The sequence below is a fragment of the Clinocottus analis genome, unplaced genomic scaffold (genome assembly GCF_023055335.1).
Source record: "Clinocottus analis isolate CAN_PGR_092001 unplaced genomic scaffold, fCliAna1.0.p SCAF_17, whole genome shotgun sequence".
In the NCBI taxonomy this organism is placed as follows: domain Eukaryota; kingdom Metazoa; phylum Chordata; class Actinopteri; order Perciformes; family Cottidae; genus Clinocottus; species Clinocottus analis.
The window spans coordinates 3957602-3976290 of NW_027175898.1; the positions used below are offsets into that span (position 1 = coordinate 3957602).

An 18689-nucleotide genomic window follows, 5' to 3' on the forward strand; every position below is an offset into this window, starting at 1 on the left:
TCACAAATAACCTTTGTTTCCTCATTTACATGTGAAGTAGATTAATGCTGTGAAACGAATGCTTTCAAGGCCGCTCGCCACACAGCATCAGAGCTTAGTGCAGTGATTCTCAAACTGTTTTTGTCACGCCCCACTCCAACAAAAAGTCGATCTCCGTGAGATCGACTTTTCTGCTGTTTTTGTTTTGGCAAAACGCCAAGGAAGTGAAATGAAAGTACAGGCATTTCGCCACGTGTTTATCAATGATGTTTTATGTGCGTGTACTTTGTACTTTTGTACTATGTGAAGTTCTCATGCGGCTCAGTTCGTCCTGAAGTAGCCGGTTCGATCCCCTGGTCTCCTTATAGTTTGCCTGTTGAAGTGTCCTTGAGCAAGACACTGAACCCTCAGTTGCTGCCCGGACGCTTCACAGCAGCACACTGGATGGGTGAGAATAACTTCTCCATTAATAAAGGATGATAAAAAAAAGAGAAGAAAGGTGTCACAGGATAAATCTGAGGGATCAAGAGCATAAAAATGTTACGACACAACTTTGGATTTCAAAGCTGTGCTCTTAATCTTTGTGTCTTTCTTGTGAAGTCTCAAATATCATAATAAAACTCGCTCTGTGAGAATTATTCTGTGAGGCCGAGTCATAATCTGTAAATGTATGTGACTGACGTGGGTCACATAGGAACTTTCTCTTGACCTTTAATAACGTATGTTATGATATATCTATTGTAAAAAAAAACCCTATGATTTACGTATGTGCACATCTACTTAACAATACTGTTAGCTGCCCCTCTACAAGCACTACTAGGCTTCTATATCAAACTGATGTCAGGCCTCGCATGTTGCACAGTAAAGTCAAGAGACCTGGCAGTAAAATTAACATGTGTCCTTTCCTCTAATGTAGCCTTCACAGTCATGTGTATGAATGGAATATGAAGTACAAATCAAAGCGTGAAAGACATAGTTTACATCATGCATTATTGTTTTCAAACTGAGGGAATCCCAATATTGAATATGAACTTCCTCCATGTCAGACAACCGGGCAGACGTTGACTGTCAGGTGCACAGAGTCCATATGCAAAGAGGGCTTTTTCACACATTGTCGGCCCAGAACCCAGTCGGGATATCACTGTGTACCCTTGAGCGAGCTACTTTACCAGTGTCAATATTTAGCCAGCTGTCTGGATGCGTGTTTGTGTAGAAGCTGCAGAAGTGAACTGGCGCTGCAGTGAATGGAGTCAATGCCAAACAGAGAAGGCTCCGCCGAGCATATCGAGTGGCAGGAAAGGACACGGCTTTTAAAGTGAGGTCATTGGTGGCAATAGATGAACGGCAAGGGGTTTAGAAACTGTGCTCCACGTTCTCTCCCGAACAAAGATAGAAAAAACAAAGGAAGCAACTGTGGCCCGCGTGAGTTTATATGACTTTTTGGCTCCCTCTCATGGCGTGTAATATAGGCCGCACACACACACACACACACACACACACAAGCGCGCAGGCACACACACACGCACACACGCACGCACACAGTAAAGGTGTTTGAGACACAATACTCAGCTCCTCCTGGCCTCACCTTCATTACCCAATTACACTAATACACTCACCCTGCTTGTAATGAGTGTGTGGTCTGAATGGTAGCCAGCCTTGTTGTGTCTGTTCTTACCTCACACACACACACACACGCACACACACACACACACATCTGTCTGTTTGCTTATGGGTGGATTTTCCTCAGTGTGAATATCAAGTGGAGACCGTGTCTCTGTGTTCACCAGCAAAGGAGTAGCAAATGTCTGAGGTTGAAACATGACACTTTAATGATCTGGAGAGCATCCAAAAGCCGTACGCCTCCATACTTTTCTTTCTCTTTTTTTTCCCTCCTCTTAAAACTCTTGCGAAACTTGGCTGCGATCGGCCTTGCAGAGCAGACTTGTTTGTGCTTCAGAACAGTAGGGAATTGGCTGAAAAACATGATGGCGCTGACAGCCAGAGGGCGTCTTCACAGGGAGGTGGAGCCCACAGTGGGTGGACACCCACATGGGACATTCCTTGGAGAGGAGGGCTGTAAACAAACGCTTTGGCGCTCGGGGGTTCCCAAACCGTTCTGTATCTGTGGCCTGACAGATTAAAGTAAAGCAACAAACCTTGCATCTGTTTGTATAGATATATACATATAGATATTTAATGTTTTGATCTTTAATTCCACTATTCAAGTGAATAAAATAGAGGATTTACTTCTTTCTCCTCTGTGGAATACTTGGGTTGATTTATACTGCAGGTAAAAATGGTCCAAATATGGATTTTCCACGTAAAACTGACACCGCTCTGTTAAAAAAAGAGCGACATTTGAAACCAAACACACGGTTGCTTTTGGAAAGATGGAGGATGTGTTCAATACAAGTTTAATAAACAAGAAAGTTGTCAAACTTTAAAAGGTGAGATGAAAGGCTGCTGCTGAGCCACTGGAGCGATAAGAACATACATGATGACGGAGGTCAAAGTAGCATCGCTTTCGTCACGATACGCGTCAACGTCTTGGATGTTAGGTCTTGGTTATAAGATGTGAATGGTCATCATCAAACATGGAGGCTGTAAATACAATTGAGGACCAAAGGAAACAATCTCTTAAAAAGGTAAAAGACGACACTGCTCACACACGTGAAAAGACAAAAGTCAGAGTGCCAATATGTTTATTGTTTAAATTTAATATTGTTAAAACAAAACAACCATGACATAGCTTGGATAATTCCTTCGTACAACATCACACTTGCTGTAATGAAATCTCTGAAAAACCGTCCTGCAAAACAAGGCAAATAGAAGATGGTTTATCTCGAATTAAAAATAAAAGCAGGCAAGAAACGAGCCCATATTCCTCAAAAATCAGATGAAATGTATAAAATGTACACGTCGAATTCTGAGCCATCAAAACAAATATATACAATTCCTTTTTTTTTAATTATTTATTTTTTTTAAATCAAATTTGTTTCATAACAAATGTCTGGAGAAAAAAAAATGATGGCAAACGGGAGGAAACAAAAAAAGTTTTGCTTCGTCCGCACTAAAGCACTTTGGAGCTACTGAACCACGACGTACAATCACTACACAGAGAGAAGTCTACACACTGAGGACAAACACCCGTCCTTCACTACTCTCCTCGAGTCGCTCCGTCATAAATATATTACGTGTCCCCTTTCCTGGTGCCTGACTGCACACGGGGTCCTTCATCCCGTATGCTACGGAGCGTGTGGTTTCTTGTGTATGTGTGTTTGGTTTACATAGCGATCCCATCCACGGCGAGGCCAGTATATGATGTGCCTCTTATTGGTCTGCCACGTGTAATCCAAACTACCGCAGCTACAAAACAAAACTAAAAAAAAGGCCACAGACGATCTACGCAACCTTCAAAAATCTGTGCGCTACATACTGTTGAACATTTCAGGTCAGATTTGTCCTGAGTCGTTACTTCTGCAGCGGCTACCGGAGATCCCCTAGATAGTGAGCCTATCAGACACGATGAGGAAACCAGAGCTTTGAGAGCAGGTAGCTTTACCTGCCGATACAATTGGTTTGATTATTTTTGAGCAGCTCAACATTAAAATAAAGCATCTCTCGTTTGGATTAGCTTCTGCTTAAACCTGCCAAATACTCGAGCCGAAAACACTGTTTACGATGCTTCTTAATACGGCTAAAGCTCCACGTTTGTTTTTTAAAGCAATCCTGTAAAGAGCTATTCAATATTAGACAGACAACAGGGAAAACAAACAAACAACACCTTGTGACTTTGGCCCCTGCACGCAGAGAAGGTCAGCCTGAAGGTCACTTGAAGGTCACTTAACGAGGCTCCCAACATTAATACACACATCCGCTTCTTCTCCTCTTCATCACAACAGTAATCGGCAAAAAAAAAAAAAAGAAGAGCAATCAATGATGGATAGAAGGTGGAACAACTGTGACCTTTTTGTTGAATTAACTCAAATTGGAGCTCTTGGTTAATTTTTTTTTTTTTTTAAATGAAGAAAAAATTACTTTATTGAGAAGAGTTCATGCATTTGGGTGTTCGCTCTAGATGAAGAGAGAAAAAGAAGTCCAGAGTTTTTTCTTTCTCGTGGATGAGCACATCAGTCCCAGTGCTGGGGAAGGGGAGCGTGGAGAGAAAGCGAGGTGGAGGTGGGGGTGGTGGTGGTGGCGGTGAGGGATGGAGGCAGGAGCTTATTTGACCAGCCTCTTGGCTACGTCTCCGTAAGCGATCTCGATCTCTTTGTCACTGGGGCAGGTGTTGGTGAACTCCTCGCGCGTGTAGGCGTTGTTCAGGTACTTCCAGATGGCCGTCATCTCTTTGGGGATGTCGAAGCCTCTGTACTTCTTGGCCACCACCTGCAGAACAAAAAGACATCGTGTGAGCACCGGAGAAATAGAGCAGTCAGAGGAATTCAGACAACAATAACCAAACAGGTTTGTGAGCAATTAATCCCCCCATTGGTCAATCAAGAGAAAAAAAAAAATCATCAATAAACAATTTTGAGTAATTGTTCAACTAGATATTGGATGGTATCAACTTGGAAACAGTCATATTATAGTTATCTATAGAAACAAAATGTTAAAAGTCAAGAGAAAAATCAAACTCATCAATAGTTGCCCGAGTTGTAACAACATTTGTTGCAACAATAGGAAATGTGGCTCGTGCGACATAAGCAGCCAAGATGTGACATAATCTGAAACTATTGTCGGCCTCATGACAAACTCATTTGAAAACTGTCCCACGCAGCACATTGTCCACTCACTTATTTTACTTAATTAAACTCCTTCTCTACAGCATGTGGGCGTGCAGCAACCTGATTGACTGACTTCTCACTGACCCTCCTTCGTTTTGTTGCACCTGTTCAGCGTGGGAAGTCCCACCTTTATTATTCACCTCCCCCGCTCACCTTGACAATATGCAGCTTGGGCAGCAGGTTACAGTCAGCCAGGGTCATTTCATCCCCGTCCAAGAACTTGCGGTTGGAGACCTTGACGTCCTCGATGCTGTTGTGGTCGATCTCGTCGGGCAGCGGCGAGCGCAGATACTCGTCCAGCTTCTGCAGCGTCTTCAGGAGGCTGCGCTCCAGAGCTGCAAGGAGACGAGAGGTTATGAAAATGTTTTTTATTTTATATATCAAGTATGAGCAAGTCCTCTTTTAGCAGTGTTACATGAGCACGGCCCTTTTCCTGAAGCTTCCTGCTGCGTCATATGCTGGACAACCACACGGGGGCAGCATTTCATCAAGAGACGACTTGTGTGCATATGTACATTATAAATGCAGGAAACAAACCTACAATCATGTGCTGCTTTAACTGATCTTATGTCTAGCTTATTGCACACCACGCATATCAATGTCTTGCATTTCATTGCACAGATGCTACACTTTGTCCTCACCTCCATCCATCTATAGATCGCTCATTAACAATTCACTCTATTGCTGGAAAATATGACATGAACGCTCCAACAAGGCGTGCAGCAGCAGCCCTGACCCGTTACGCTGGAGAGCACTTATCATCGACCCATGAGAGTCAGCCTCAAACTCTGTTGACACAGCCGTGGTTTTCACATCCAGCTCCCTGCGGTTCAATGTTTTCCGCGATGGGCGGAGAGCAGACAACTAAAAACATGATAGAGAATCTTGGGATATTGTGAGTACCAATAACATCCTTCCAGGGGAAAACGTTTCAACCCGGATGCCACAGAATGTACGAGACAAGAGACTCCATGTTCTCCCCACGACTGTATCTCTCATGTTTGTGACGCGAGCTGCTCTTACGGAGGAGTCCGGGGTTGCGTGAGATTGAGAACGGGAGGGACGAGATCGTGAGCACTCGTCAGGCTAGCTGCTCTGCGGTTTTCCAGAGAGCTCCACCAGGTGAGACGAGGAGCGTGAGAGGAACAAAAGCTCTGCGTTCCCGTGTGCGTCCGTAAACCACCAATCAGGGCAGGGCTACCAGCGTCGCCTAGCAACCAGAGAGCGCTCCCCCAACACAATAGGGAGGTTTCTGCTATTAAACGCACGCGTGTGCGTTCACAGGCAACTTACCCTCTTTTTCATCTGGTTTTGAGTTCTTAATGAACGCTGAGAACTTGGCGAAGATGTCCATACCAGTCGTGTTCGACTCGGGGTGTCTCGGGCCGAGCTTGATGTACCTGCACACAAGCACACGTACAGGTGAATACACACACACACACACACACACACACACACACACACACACACGCATGTATTATGTGGTGGTTAAAGGATCATTTTCATATTAAAAACTGTTGTTTGCACAGCTAAACTCTGATATGTCATGTTTCCCTGCGTGAGCAGTTAACATGACTCTGGGCTATTTAGAGTAAACACCACAAACACCGTCTGGCTGCTGTAAATATTTACGAGACGACCAAATGTATATTGTTTTCACAGCTGAAAACGGCTCTCAACACTCACTCCTTTTTGAGTAATGTTTTCTAAAAAATTAAAGGGCTCAGCCGTTTGAAATGAATTATTCACCTTTAAAATAAAAATCTAAACAATGCAAATATATATTAGTGACAGATTTTAGAAAGTAGGAGCCACACGGGCTGGGCAAGTCAGAAGGCGCGATGGAGGAATCGAAACAAAGTTAGATTTTTGGTCTTTTCATGGGATTAAAGAAAATGATACAATATTACAAGCCTTACGCCTCAAGTAAAACATTTGACTCATTAAATCCATAAAAAGGCGTCGACCGCTCATCATGTGCCAACGGAGCAAATAGCAGCGCGCTCATGACAGCAGTGTATCGAGAGAAAGAGCTCACTTGGGTGGGCAGAGGATGTCCTCAAGGAACTCCTCGATCTTGTTGACGTCCGTTTTGACCTCGCCGTTGAAGGTGATGAAGGGGGGGTGCGTGCCCGGGGCGAGGTTCTGGAGGTCTGCTGGCTTCCTGCAAGAGAAGCAACTTTAGTGCGCTGAAGCAAACCGAACGGATAGAATGAATGAGACTAGATTCATAAGTGGTCATGCGTGTGTCTATTTCGGTGAGTGTGTTCGTGCATCCCTTTGTCTCTGTGGCCTTCGGATCGGCACATTTTGTACCAGATGTCTCTGGCAGGCAGATGAAACTGACACACACAAATGAGCACGTGTTGAACGAGCAGTGTGAACCGACATGTGAAATCCACAGAGCAGAAACACAGTGTCTGGTGGAGACCAACAGATTTGGTGCGAGCCAGCAGACCACGTGAATCCTCTTTGATCTGACGCAACTAGCAACAGCGTGTAACCAGAGACTTTTCAAATGATCGGGGGTTTTCGTGTTGTGACGACTTTCCTAACCGCGGCCGAGCTTTTGGGAAAAGCCATCCGAGGGCACCAAAAATGGGAAATGACTTCAACTCTTTGGCATGCGGAGGGGAAGTGGCAACCTCACCCACTGATATCACTCGATGAGCAACAAACTGCCTTGAGATTTACAGGCTTTCATCACAGAAACAATATGAACAAGATAGCTCAGGGATGACAAAACATTTTGCCCTGTGGCTGCAACATGTGACTTTTGTGTCCTTCTATAGGTGAAACAAGGTGCACTATTCCATTTAAAGAACGACAATAAAAGAGCCATAAATATAGCAAACACACGCCTTCTTTTACACAGACGCTTGATGTTTACTCAAGGTTACAGACACGATATATAACAGGGAAGAGGCAAAGCCTGGATCACTTGTTCCTCTGGAAAGAAAGAAAAAAATAGCGAAGTTAAGCCTGCTGAACAAATGGTTGCTTTGAGGAGTGAAGGGTAACAGACTGTCTGTAGGAGGACATCCCACATTGCTCTTTATCAAGCTCTGTTTTATGTTACTTGCCCTCTCAGTTAGGGAAATATATGCAAATATACCCAAACTTATCTTGAACATGCAGGCATGCATGAAGCCCAAGAGTCAAGGCAAATGAACAATGCTTTTTCTTCTTTCAGCGGTACAAAAGAGGCCCGGTATTTAGCAAGTACATCTCTGTTGTGTTTTGCCAGCAAGTTGTTGTCTCTGTGTCCCAGAGGAGGAGACGCCCGGCGAGGAACCAGCTGTCACGCGGACATAGCGGGCTTTGGAACAAGACGAGAGAAATCTTGAATCTCTGAGTCAAAGTCACGTGACGAAGAGAGAGACCATCTAAAACCAGACGTCCAATTTGGCCACGTCTGAAAAAAATAGTCCGGCACTTGCCCGTCCGGCCTTAGCAAGTGGAAAAACATTGAGGGAGCATTAGCGGGTTTGGTAAAGGGCCTCTGGTACTGGCGCTCACATGGGGAAGCCGATCACGAGCAGTCACAATCACAAAGGATCTGCGTTTTCTGATGCATGTGGCGAGAAATAAAAACCTAAAGTCGACAGGAAGAGAGCAGAGAAAGAACCTCAAATAGCCTCTCTAGAGTCAGAATGTTTATTTTCCTCAGATTTTCCCCAGCCTGACAAACGGGTCATGGGAAAACCAAATAAGCAGTGGGGATGAAGCGAGCGTGTCAGAGGTGGGGCTGGATCAAGGCGTTGCGATAAGGCCTTTGAGGAAACGCCCCAAAAAAGATGTAGGACGCGATCAAAAAGGAGCTTTTTCCCCCCTTCTTTTTTTATCCGGTCGAACAAGGAAAAAAAGAGGACTCACCTCTTGAGGTCCACTGTGGTGACGTTGAAGACGACTCCTTTAAGCCACAGGATCATGAAGAGTCTCTGGGAGAAGGGGCAGTTCCCGATGCTCTCTCCATCACTTCCCGCCTTCAATAAACACACAGAAACTAAATAGATTAGAATAAGAGTTGATTAACCATCCGCAATTCATTGCAGGTCCCAGTCCTGGCGACTGGAAGGCACCAGTTTCTATCTCCGGGATTCATTTATTACAAACATAAAACACAAGATTGCAGACAAAGATATTCAAAACATCTGCAACAGGCTTCGACCACTGATAACGCTTTGCTTAATGCTGAGACGGAAATAACCCGACAGTCTGGATAGGAATCTCATCCCTGCTGCACAACCTTTATGGCCCGGGGTGTTTTACTGCGCTCATAGAGAGGGCTCGTTTCAGACAATGACTCTTTCAAGCACATTACAGGCCGCCCTCGAAAGGGCTTTCAGTAAGAGGGACAGAGTGAAGAATGTGCACCCCCTTGTTTTAAATACTTCAGCACACTTCCCTTCCCTCTTCTCCATTATTGTGCAAAGCTACTGTCCAAGAGTAAGAGGAAACCTGTGGAGTGATTAAGACTGCGACCGCCTCTCGTTTCCTCTTTTTTGCTCGACTGCACAAACACAAGGCCGAGCAGCTGTTAATGGCATCAATGGAAGTGGCGCGCGTCCTCCAAATTTAAAAAAAAAAAAATCGGTTTGCACCGGCCCCGAAAACAAGACAGGGTTTTGAGGAAGAGATTCCAAACGCTGGAATTACAACATTTAGAATTTTTTGTAAAAAAAAAAAAAGCAACAATAGCTGCAGTTTCAGTCTCGTCATCACACTCACAGCAGTAGCAGCGAGGCTGTGGGAGGGTGCAAACCAGAGATATCTCCAGTCGTCCGAACAACCATCCATCTCCTGCCGGTCTCTCCCTCTTAACCCTCACTAATTAACCTTCGCGTTGCTCAACACAGCAGTGTGCGAGGAGCGTGCAGCAGAGGACAAATATGGTTTGGATTCCACAGCAGAGGCAAGAATAAGCATTTCATTTATTGAAGTAAGCTTTGCACAGTATCTTAATGAAATCTGATAAGCTGCCCGGCGCACAACCCCTCCAAGAACACCCATTACATTTTTTGTAAGAAACAGAATGAATGGCAAAAATGGAGAAAATCACTGCACGACCGAAATCACTAATTTGCTGATTTTAATGAACGTTGCATTGACTCCTTAAATACACCCGACATACCACAACCTTTTGGATAGACTACGTGGCTCCGCAGATACCAAGCCTGTCAAGGTATGCCATTGTCCAGGCCAATGAAGAATGCACCTTATTCATCTATTCACAAGGTCACGCAGGGACGTTATTCAAGTGCCAGCGCTCTGGTATGCACCTCTCCATTCAGCGCGTTAATGGAGCAGGGCTTCTGCAAAACGGCTGAGTATCGTTTAGTTTTTGTAGTCCGTCACACCTCACTCCCTATTCCCTTATGCTTCTGTCCTGCGGAGGTGACATGCAAAATGTGACGCAAAAAAAGGACACACACAACTCAAACGGTTTTCACACAGACTTGCAAAAAACGCCGAAGAATTAAAAAAAACAGAATACATGCTTTTATTATCAGAGCTGCAGGTTCTGCACGGTGGTCAATAGTGGACTTTGTTCTTGAGTGTTCAGTCAGACCAGCGGCTCCTTGCTGGTGCGGACAGGCCGGCTGCTGTTGTGGTGTGACGCCCAGTGGGATGGCTCCGTTTGATCTGCCTTCTGGCTCCCATTGTACTGCGACTGTCCTCTCCCCAACCCCTTCTGAATTCAATATGTGAAACGCTCGGATTAGATCACTGCCTTTGTTCGGCAAATGAACCCCCCCCCCCCCCTTTCATATTACATGATTCAATTCCAAAATAAAAGCGTCGGCCGTGAAGTGTTGGGGGTATCGTGGTTCATGGCCATCACTACACAAGACTGGCATTTAGCTGATTCTCAGCAGATCAGATACACAACAATGGGATGATTACTACCATTTTCCCTGCAGCGCTGCACCTACAGAGAGCCTTTCAGCGCCGATTCAAGGGTGGCGATGCGGCGCAGCGACTGTTCCCATGGCGATGGACAGACACATTATGACATGGAAAGCGATGCTCAGTGTGGAGGAGAGGGGGGAGGGGACAGGGGGGGGGGGGGGATTACCAACTCACAGGTGAGCTCCCCTTTCTGCAGAGACAAAAATTCAAACCACACGACGCAACGCCATTTGAAAATCAAAAGCCGTTTACTGTTCTTCAACAACGAGCTGCTTTTAAAGCTAAAGTTCAGCGTCTCAATCAAGTGGCCGAGAAAGAGCGGCCGCAGCAGCCGAGAAAGACATTTCACGCTTTCCTGTCTCTCTCTCTCTCTCTCTCTTTCTCCGTCCACAGCGCCGTGGCGAGGCTCCTACACTCTGGAGTCTGCAGCGGCACAGACCGCCGCTCTCTCACTGAAAGCAAGGAGGAAAAGTGACCGACAAGCTAGAGAGACTTATTAGAGCAAAGAGGAAGGAAACTGGACATCATAAGACACGAAGGGGAGCAGGCGGTAATGGATGCATTAAGTGGGAGGAAGAGAAAAAGACAGCAAGCTAGTGGCTGTGTGCTTCTTTGGCACGCTACTTGTTTCTTCCTCCTCCTCCTCATCCTCCTCCTCCTCCACTCCCCTTATCCTGGGCCCCTCGGTGGAGTCAGGGAGGGGAGGAGGGTGGTGGAGAGGAACTATTCCAGAAATGTCCTGTTACTCCCGCCGCAGAGGGCGTTTTGTTTAGCTTCCGCGATGATGCCGTCGGAGCTGCGTTTCCGCCACCTGTGACAAATGAACCTCGGCCTTGGACTCAAGTCAGCAATAATTGTGCTGAACAACATTTCAAAGAAGCACCTCAGATGATGAAAATCAAAACAAGACGAATAAGCCATCAGCCCAAAATGAGTATGAAGGACACACCTCCGAGCATTGCTCTCCTCCAGCCTACTAACACTTTCCAGAGGGCCGATATTAAAGCGTGACATTCAACCTTCAGCAACAACACAAAGCCCCGTCTGTTTGTAGAGTTCCAGGTACGTCATCGCAGCTAGCAAGGGGGAAAGAAACACCCCAATAAAAATAAACACTTATAATTTCGAGCGGACCCTTATAAGGCAAAGCACGTCAGTTGAAAAAGTTCCCCTCACTCCAAGAAGTAACGCAGCAGTTTGATTACACACACAAGCAGAATTGATAGGATTTTTTTGTTGCTGATGCTTACGCCATCTCTCACAGAGTTTTGCACAGCGGTTTTCTCCGATGTGAAGCAGCTATGATATCGTCTTGGGCACAGAAGCAGCAGCTGACGACAGCCAACAGAGTCTCCAGCTTTATTTAGGCTCAATGGGGAGTCAACAGATGCTTGTTCATTTAATGCCAAACACACACAGACACACACACAGCTGCCCATGTGGAGGGTGTGAGTCATGCTGAAGTCGGATGTTATCTAGGAGGTTGTGTCCAGGACGGCGTGATCCCGCAACTGAACAATGGGTCCTCAGTCAGTGAGGGGACCAGTGGTGTCTTTAAAAAAAACACTTTCTTTTCAAACACAGTGTCACTACCTCTTTATTGTTTCCCCTATAGCTATGCTCTCGTAAGCGCTGATTAATGACCAACTCATCACCTGTCAGGCGTAAAAAAGACCATGACTAAATGATCTTTAACATAATATGACTGTGTACGCACGTGATGACTTGCGCACTTCAAAACGGGCACAAAAGGCTTCCAACACAAGTCAAGTCTTGTAAAACTTTATGAGCCGGCATATTAAAAAAAAATGAAACGCAAGAGCTGCGCAACTTAACCTCATATGTTATCATAAGTTCCTCCTATATGTATGCAAGACAGAAGCTTCCCTTCTTTAGGCTGACGAGGCGAGACCACGTTACAGTAGTCAGCATTCAGGGACAGTGGCTCTTGTTCAGGCTGGGCCCGGCCCTCCTCCTCCTCCTCCTCCCAGGTTTTGCTCACGGCCTAATTTTAGAAACATGGCTGCCCTGCCTCACCCTCCCCAACACACTTCAAGTTCTAAATTGGGTGGGCCGCTCAGCAAGTTCAAGCCACACTTTGACCGAAAAAGGAATTGCCGATATAACAAGTGCTGCAGCGCTCCTCCTCCTCCTCCTCCTCCTCTTACTCTTCCTCCTCCGGCTCTGACACGCAGCAGGAATGTCCGTTTGAGAGTGGGCAGCCATGGTAATGTCATGGCAACGCCTCTCCCAGTTCGCTGGAGTGTACAGTCTGCGGCTGGAGTCGGGACGGAGAAGTCACTGAGCAGCTGAACCCAGAGCCGGCCGTTTCAGACGGGGCTTCACTGCCCACGATGGTCTGAAGACAGACCAAACTTCTCACGGCAGAGGGATGGGTGAAAATTATCATTTCATCAATTGTGTTTCTTCTAAATTGTGAGGATTTACCATCCTGTGTCAAGAAAACCTTCAGTAGGCCACAGAATAAAGCTGAGAGGTTTGTGAGAGCCTTACTGGAAATGGGGGGGGAAAAGGAGAATATTCTGCTGAGTTCTCCAATCAGCTTTGTTGTGAAATATTTGTTTTCTCTTTTTTGGCTCTTAGAAAACAAGACAATCTGACATGTACTGAAGGACAACTTGTGTTTCTTGATAGCTTAGATTAAGGAATACCGTTTCTCCCCTAAAACTGTTTCCCTATTTCACAAATGAACCCAACTTCTCAAACAGTCATTGTCTAAACACAAGCAGCCTTTCAGGAAAAAATGTTAAACAAAATAAAGCCTAAAAACTGGGGAGAAAGAATGACTATTCAAGCCAGAAACTACATGATAAAACAATATGCAAAGAAGACTATGAACTCAACCAGGCATTTCAGAAGTAAACACTTTTAAACACTCGGCCCTCTGGCCTGATTTTGACAATAACCAAAAGGTCTTGAGTTCCCATGAGTGAATGACTCGGTCTGAGTCCTCAGACCACGCTCAGGGGGATGAGTGGCGAGACGACTCAGACCCTATGGAAACGCCGTCACGTCCTTGGTGTGGCTCTGACTCAGACTGACATCATTCAGTGGAAACCTCGAGACTTCCCGTCAGACACAGGCCGACAGGAGCGCCATCTCAGGACCGCCGGGGTTCTGTGGAAAGTTGGAGACCGAAGTCTAAAAGAGGCTTACTGCATAACCTCGACGTTATAACCACTGTTTTTAGCCTCAGTGTAAAAGAGATAAAACAAACAGTCAGTTCAGGTTTCTAGAAGCAGATGACGGGTGTTTGGTAATGAGTTATTCAGATTCACAGGAAAACAAACAGACGGCCATGTGGGAGATCAGCACGAACCAACAACCAACCTCGCTTTGACTGTTGTTTCAAGTCTAACACAAACACGGTGCAGCAGACGGGGGTTCGGCCCCAGCTCCACCTCTCTACACTTTTGCACACCCGCATGCACAAAAAACAAAAAACTTGTATCTTCATTCTCCTTGGTTTTTTTTTTGCATTTGCATAGGAAATAAGGTGGTAAACTTTTACCGCAGACGCCAGATATACATGGCAGGAAAGGCCTGAACAGTGACCCCACAAAGTGGCCTCATCTGTAATTCTGAGCAGACATTGCATCTTCCTCTGGTTGTGTCCAGTCTGACCTGCAAACAAGTTGCCACTCTGAGCCACGATGATGTAAGAGGGACGTAGAGTTAGTCTTCTTTTTCCCCTGCATCCTAATATGGTTATTAATAATTGCAGCGGTAACCTGTACTAGTCTAGTGTATTAGTCAACAAGTGAAACACCAATCCATAAACTAACAAGACTCTTATTCAGATCCAATCTTCAAAGTCTCGGCTCCACGTTTGTTTGTAGGGAGGCCTCACTTCCCGTCCTTGAGCTCATGGGAGAAATCCCTCATTAGCCGCTGGCTTCCTGGGGGGGCAGCACAAAATAAGACAAGCAGTCCCTCATTATAACCAAGCTTTTCCTGAGGATATATCCGCAGAAAAATCATTTCATACAGCGCATTTCCATCCAGACACAGCCAAGAACGATTTGTTCTCAGAAGAAGACAAAATGTACCTCTGACCATGCCGTCCGGGCAAAACTCAAAGAGCCCACAATCGCCCACAATCACAATAATAATAATAATAATAATAATAATAACCTGCCAGATCGATCAGGCCTGTGTCAGAGTCAGTCAACCAGACAATGAAGAAGCAGTGACGGCCAGGTGCTGCACAAGCAAAATACACCAAGCAGAAACAGCTCGACAACACTAACAAGCCATTAATCTTTGTCCCCCAACTCATGATGCTGACTACAGCATTGCTGTGTGCTCGGGAAAAATAAACCGCTCCATTGATTTCCTATACCTATAAAAGAAACGGTACTCAATTGCCAACAATACCACCAGAGCACACTAACTGCTGAAACGGGTGATTGCGGTTCCATAAAAACAGCTAATCACAAGGCATACGTCCAATCGTCACATGGTGCAACCGACCGCGCAATATGACATGAGCAGCTCTTCCCAAGGCCTTTGGAATAAAATAACATAAGCTACTGTAGACTAATGAGTTTAGATTGTCTCACATGAGGTGCAGCATATTTTTCTCGTGTCCAGGGACGAGAGACTGAACGTTTTGATGTGCGTTGAGCATCGACTGGCGTGAAATGTCCTGTAGGACATACACAACACACAGACGGGCTCTTGTGCCATTCACACTTAAAAGCACTCCTCCAACACGTTTACTGGCTCGGCTGTTACTGCTGGCAAGAGTGTAGCCGTCTGGAGGCAGCAGAAGGTTTTAAAAGGGTGTTGCGATCTTGGCACACTCGCAGCCTGGTTACGCATACACAAGTAGACTGTTCCCCCTGACTCATCTATATTCTGCTAACCGTCACACAAACATATGCTGGTGGAGAATGACTCACTACGCAGCTTTGTAAAATGGGAATGAAAACCTAATGTTATTATCATAACGTGACGATTTAATGAGGAGAATTATGCCCATTAGCAGCAGCAAGTCTCCTTCATAGCATAGGAGTAATACAAGACAACCACCAACGAGAGGTCAGAGCAGGTAGCGCGGTCATCAACGGAGACGGATAAAAGGAACATTTTCTAATACTGTACTATCATCATAATTCAACATCATTATTTGCAGCTGCAACCTTTCATCCGTTTCAGATGTCATGTCAGAGTTATACATGTTCCCAACTATCCCAGCTCTTAAATACATCATATTCTCGTATTACAACGTTAATAACCATGTGATGTGTGGAAGTGCAGAGTGAAAGAGACATGGGCGGACGCCCGGGAAGTCATCCTCTCTAGCACACCAGCTATTGCTCACGTGTGCAAAACAATATCTAATCTGAGAGGAGGTCAACGGTCGATCCTCCTGCTTATAAAAGGCATTATATTATGCTCATTTGCAACAGAGAGCGAGAGAGAGAGAGAGCAATATAAACCGACATTGGCAAACTTCACATCCACGCCCTGAAAAGATGAGCACAATGTAAAGTGTCCCTGTAGCAACGTGACAACTGTAGATATAAACACTACAGGTGGAATAGTTGCAAGATCAAAGTGTCTCTGAACTGGGACAGTCAGCTGCTTTAAAATGGGTAACCCGTGTTTACGGACACAGTGGGAACTCCTGTCCTGGAAGCACAATTAGTCAGCTTCGATATGTGGCGGTGCCCGAACAGATCTGACAAGTCTGTGTGTTGAGAGCACACACACAAACAGACACACACACACACAGTTCGTTATCAGCTGTTTCCAGGGTCCCAGCTCGTAGCAGCGGGCCTATGGCAACCAGCATTGCCCGCCATTGTCTCCCATGACTGCGTTTAATGCAGCCCAGCAAGAACAATGAATATCAGACGTGGACACGTCAGGGCGACGTGAGACAAAAGGCCATCTCAGCCACGGAGACACGTGGAGGAAACATGCGATGGAAGAAACGTCTGTGCTCAACTAAGGCTACGCAGCTCAGGGAGGGAGGGACTGAGGGAAGAGCCACATGTGGAGAGCTCCAGGCTTGGGGTGATGTAACCTCCACGGTCGGCTGCGAGGGGCAGTTAAAAGAAACGGTGCTGCTGGCCAGCTTGTTTCCATTTGTTCTGCCGCCACACCGGAGGGCCTGCTGGGCAGCTGCATCTGTGCCTCACAACAAAGGCCTTTCATTTAAGAATTCAATAATTCGAGAAGGACAGAGGTTTTTTTTTTGTATTTCTATTAAATCCGAGTACTGAGAACTTTTACAGGCCTGTGTTTTGTACCAGCTCATCCAAAGCATTTAACAAATGATCCCCCTCCCACGGCTACACGGCTTCATCATCATTACTGTCGAGTGCCTGCTCTTCAGGTCAGTGGCACCCCGCTGCACCATCACCCCCACGCCCTCTCCCAGTCAGGACCCCATAACTCCCTCCCACTCCCCCATTTTTTTCTCTTCCCTCTGCCATTTTCCCGCTCTGCAAAAGCAGCAAGCGGAAGAAAGAAAAACAGCCATTCACAACCCTTTCCACCACCCTGAGAGTATTTGGTACACACACTCACAGCTTTAGGGAAGGCAGTCAATGCTGTTGGATCTGAAAAGAAGATTATCTGGAGAAAAGCCAATCAAGCTCCCTCATGTCTAAATGTGATGAAAGGATAGTTTTATATTCAGGAACAGCACTGAGGACACATCACAACATGCTGTAGCGATTTACCACAATCCTCCTGCATCCTCAAGAAAACGTGCATATAGCAACAGCTTCACAACACTGATCTGTCTCACACAAAAACAACCATCTGAGGCCTCAGACCCGAGGAGACGATAAGGTGACCCGACACCCAATTTATCATTCAACCCCACGAAAAGGATAAACCCAATGTTTACGTTTTCTTTACATTTCATCCACCGGCTCACGAGCGTGAAATGCGACTGCGGCAAGCGAGCACGTGTCCCGCTGGAGGACCGGCTGCACGGTCCACTCCGCCGGGCTTTTGTTCGCGAATTAACGGCCGGTTTTCAGCTCCACTCGCGGGGGGAGGAGGGACGCGGCGCCCGCCCTGCTTGCGTGACACTGCGGGCTGCACATGGCCACGACGGGCAAGAGGGGTTATGGAGCTAAAACTTCAAAATAAACATGTTAAAATAAAATAACTTCCAACAATTAGTCATTTTCTAACGTTTCTATCACGTGTGGAGCGACACCCCCCCCCCCCCCCCCCCTCCATGAGTGAAACATGACGTGGAGTTTAGCCTAAACGGTCCCAGCTTAACAACAAAAATAGTTTGTAGAAAGAAAAGCGAACAACAGGAATGAAGCGTTCATCATTATCTCAACACACCGAAGTTACTCGACATTAATGAAATAACTTCCCCGGGTCTTACCTTCACAAACAGCTCGATAACGGGCTCGTTATCCGCCTTTACTCCGTTCTGCGGTACCGACAGCGACATTGTGGGAGATACTTTTTTTTTTTAGTTTGGCTAACAAAAGATGAGTTGTGTGTGTTTTTTGGTCTTGCTACCACGCCCGACTTAGCTCGGTCCTCTTCTCCACTTCTTTCTTTTTTTTCTTCTCCAACACTGGAGCCCAGTCGGCGCTGCTTTTCTGCCCGAGGAGGAGGAGGAGGAGGAGGACGAGGAGGAGGACCCGCGGCTCACGGCAACGAGTCTGGTGGAGGAAAGCGGACGAGGCGGCGGCGCTGCTGTGTCACTTCAACCGAGATCAGCTACAAACGCATCGTCGGCCCGCGAGGCTCTTTATGCAGGCGGAGTGCTGATGATAAGGACGGGGTGGGAAGAAGCAACGGGAATATTTAAAGCAGTGATGTCATCCGAGGCGCGCACACACACACACACACACAAATGTGGGCGGGTCTGAGGAGAGGAGTCTTCTCGCTGGGAGGAGGTGAGGAGGATGTGAGGAGGATGTGAGGATGCACCAGAGCCGCTCAGCGGCTGCAGACACGCAGCGCTCCTTGCGGATGTATTCTGCTTTTTTTTTGTCAGTTTGT

General features: G+C 46.2%; 1 protein-coding gene across 1 annotated transcript; it reads right to left on the reverse strand.

Moving 5' to 3' along the window:
• Positions 1–2664: 2664 nt before the first annotated feature.
• Positions 2665–18494, reverse strand: clic4 (chloride intracellular channel 4). The gene is made up of 6 exons (XM_068580389.1): positions 18061–18494; positions 8640–8749; positions 6802–6927; positions 6057–6163; positions 4917–5098; positions 2665–4365 (listed from the first exon to the last, which is right to left on the reverse strand). The coding sequence occupies exons 1-6, from the start codon at positions 18127–18129 to the stop codon at positions 4201–4203; spliced, it is 759 nt and encodes a 252-aa protein (XP_068436490.1). The 5' UTR covers positions 18130–18494; the 3' UTR covers positions 2665–4200.
• Positions 18495–18689: the final 195 nt, after the last annotated feature.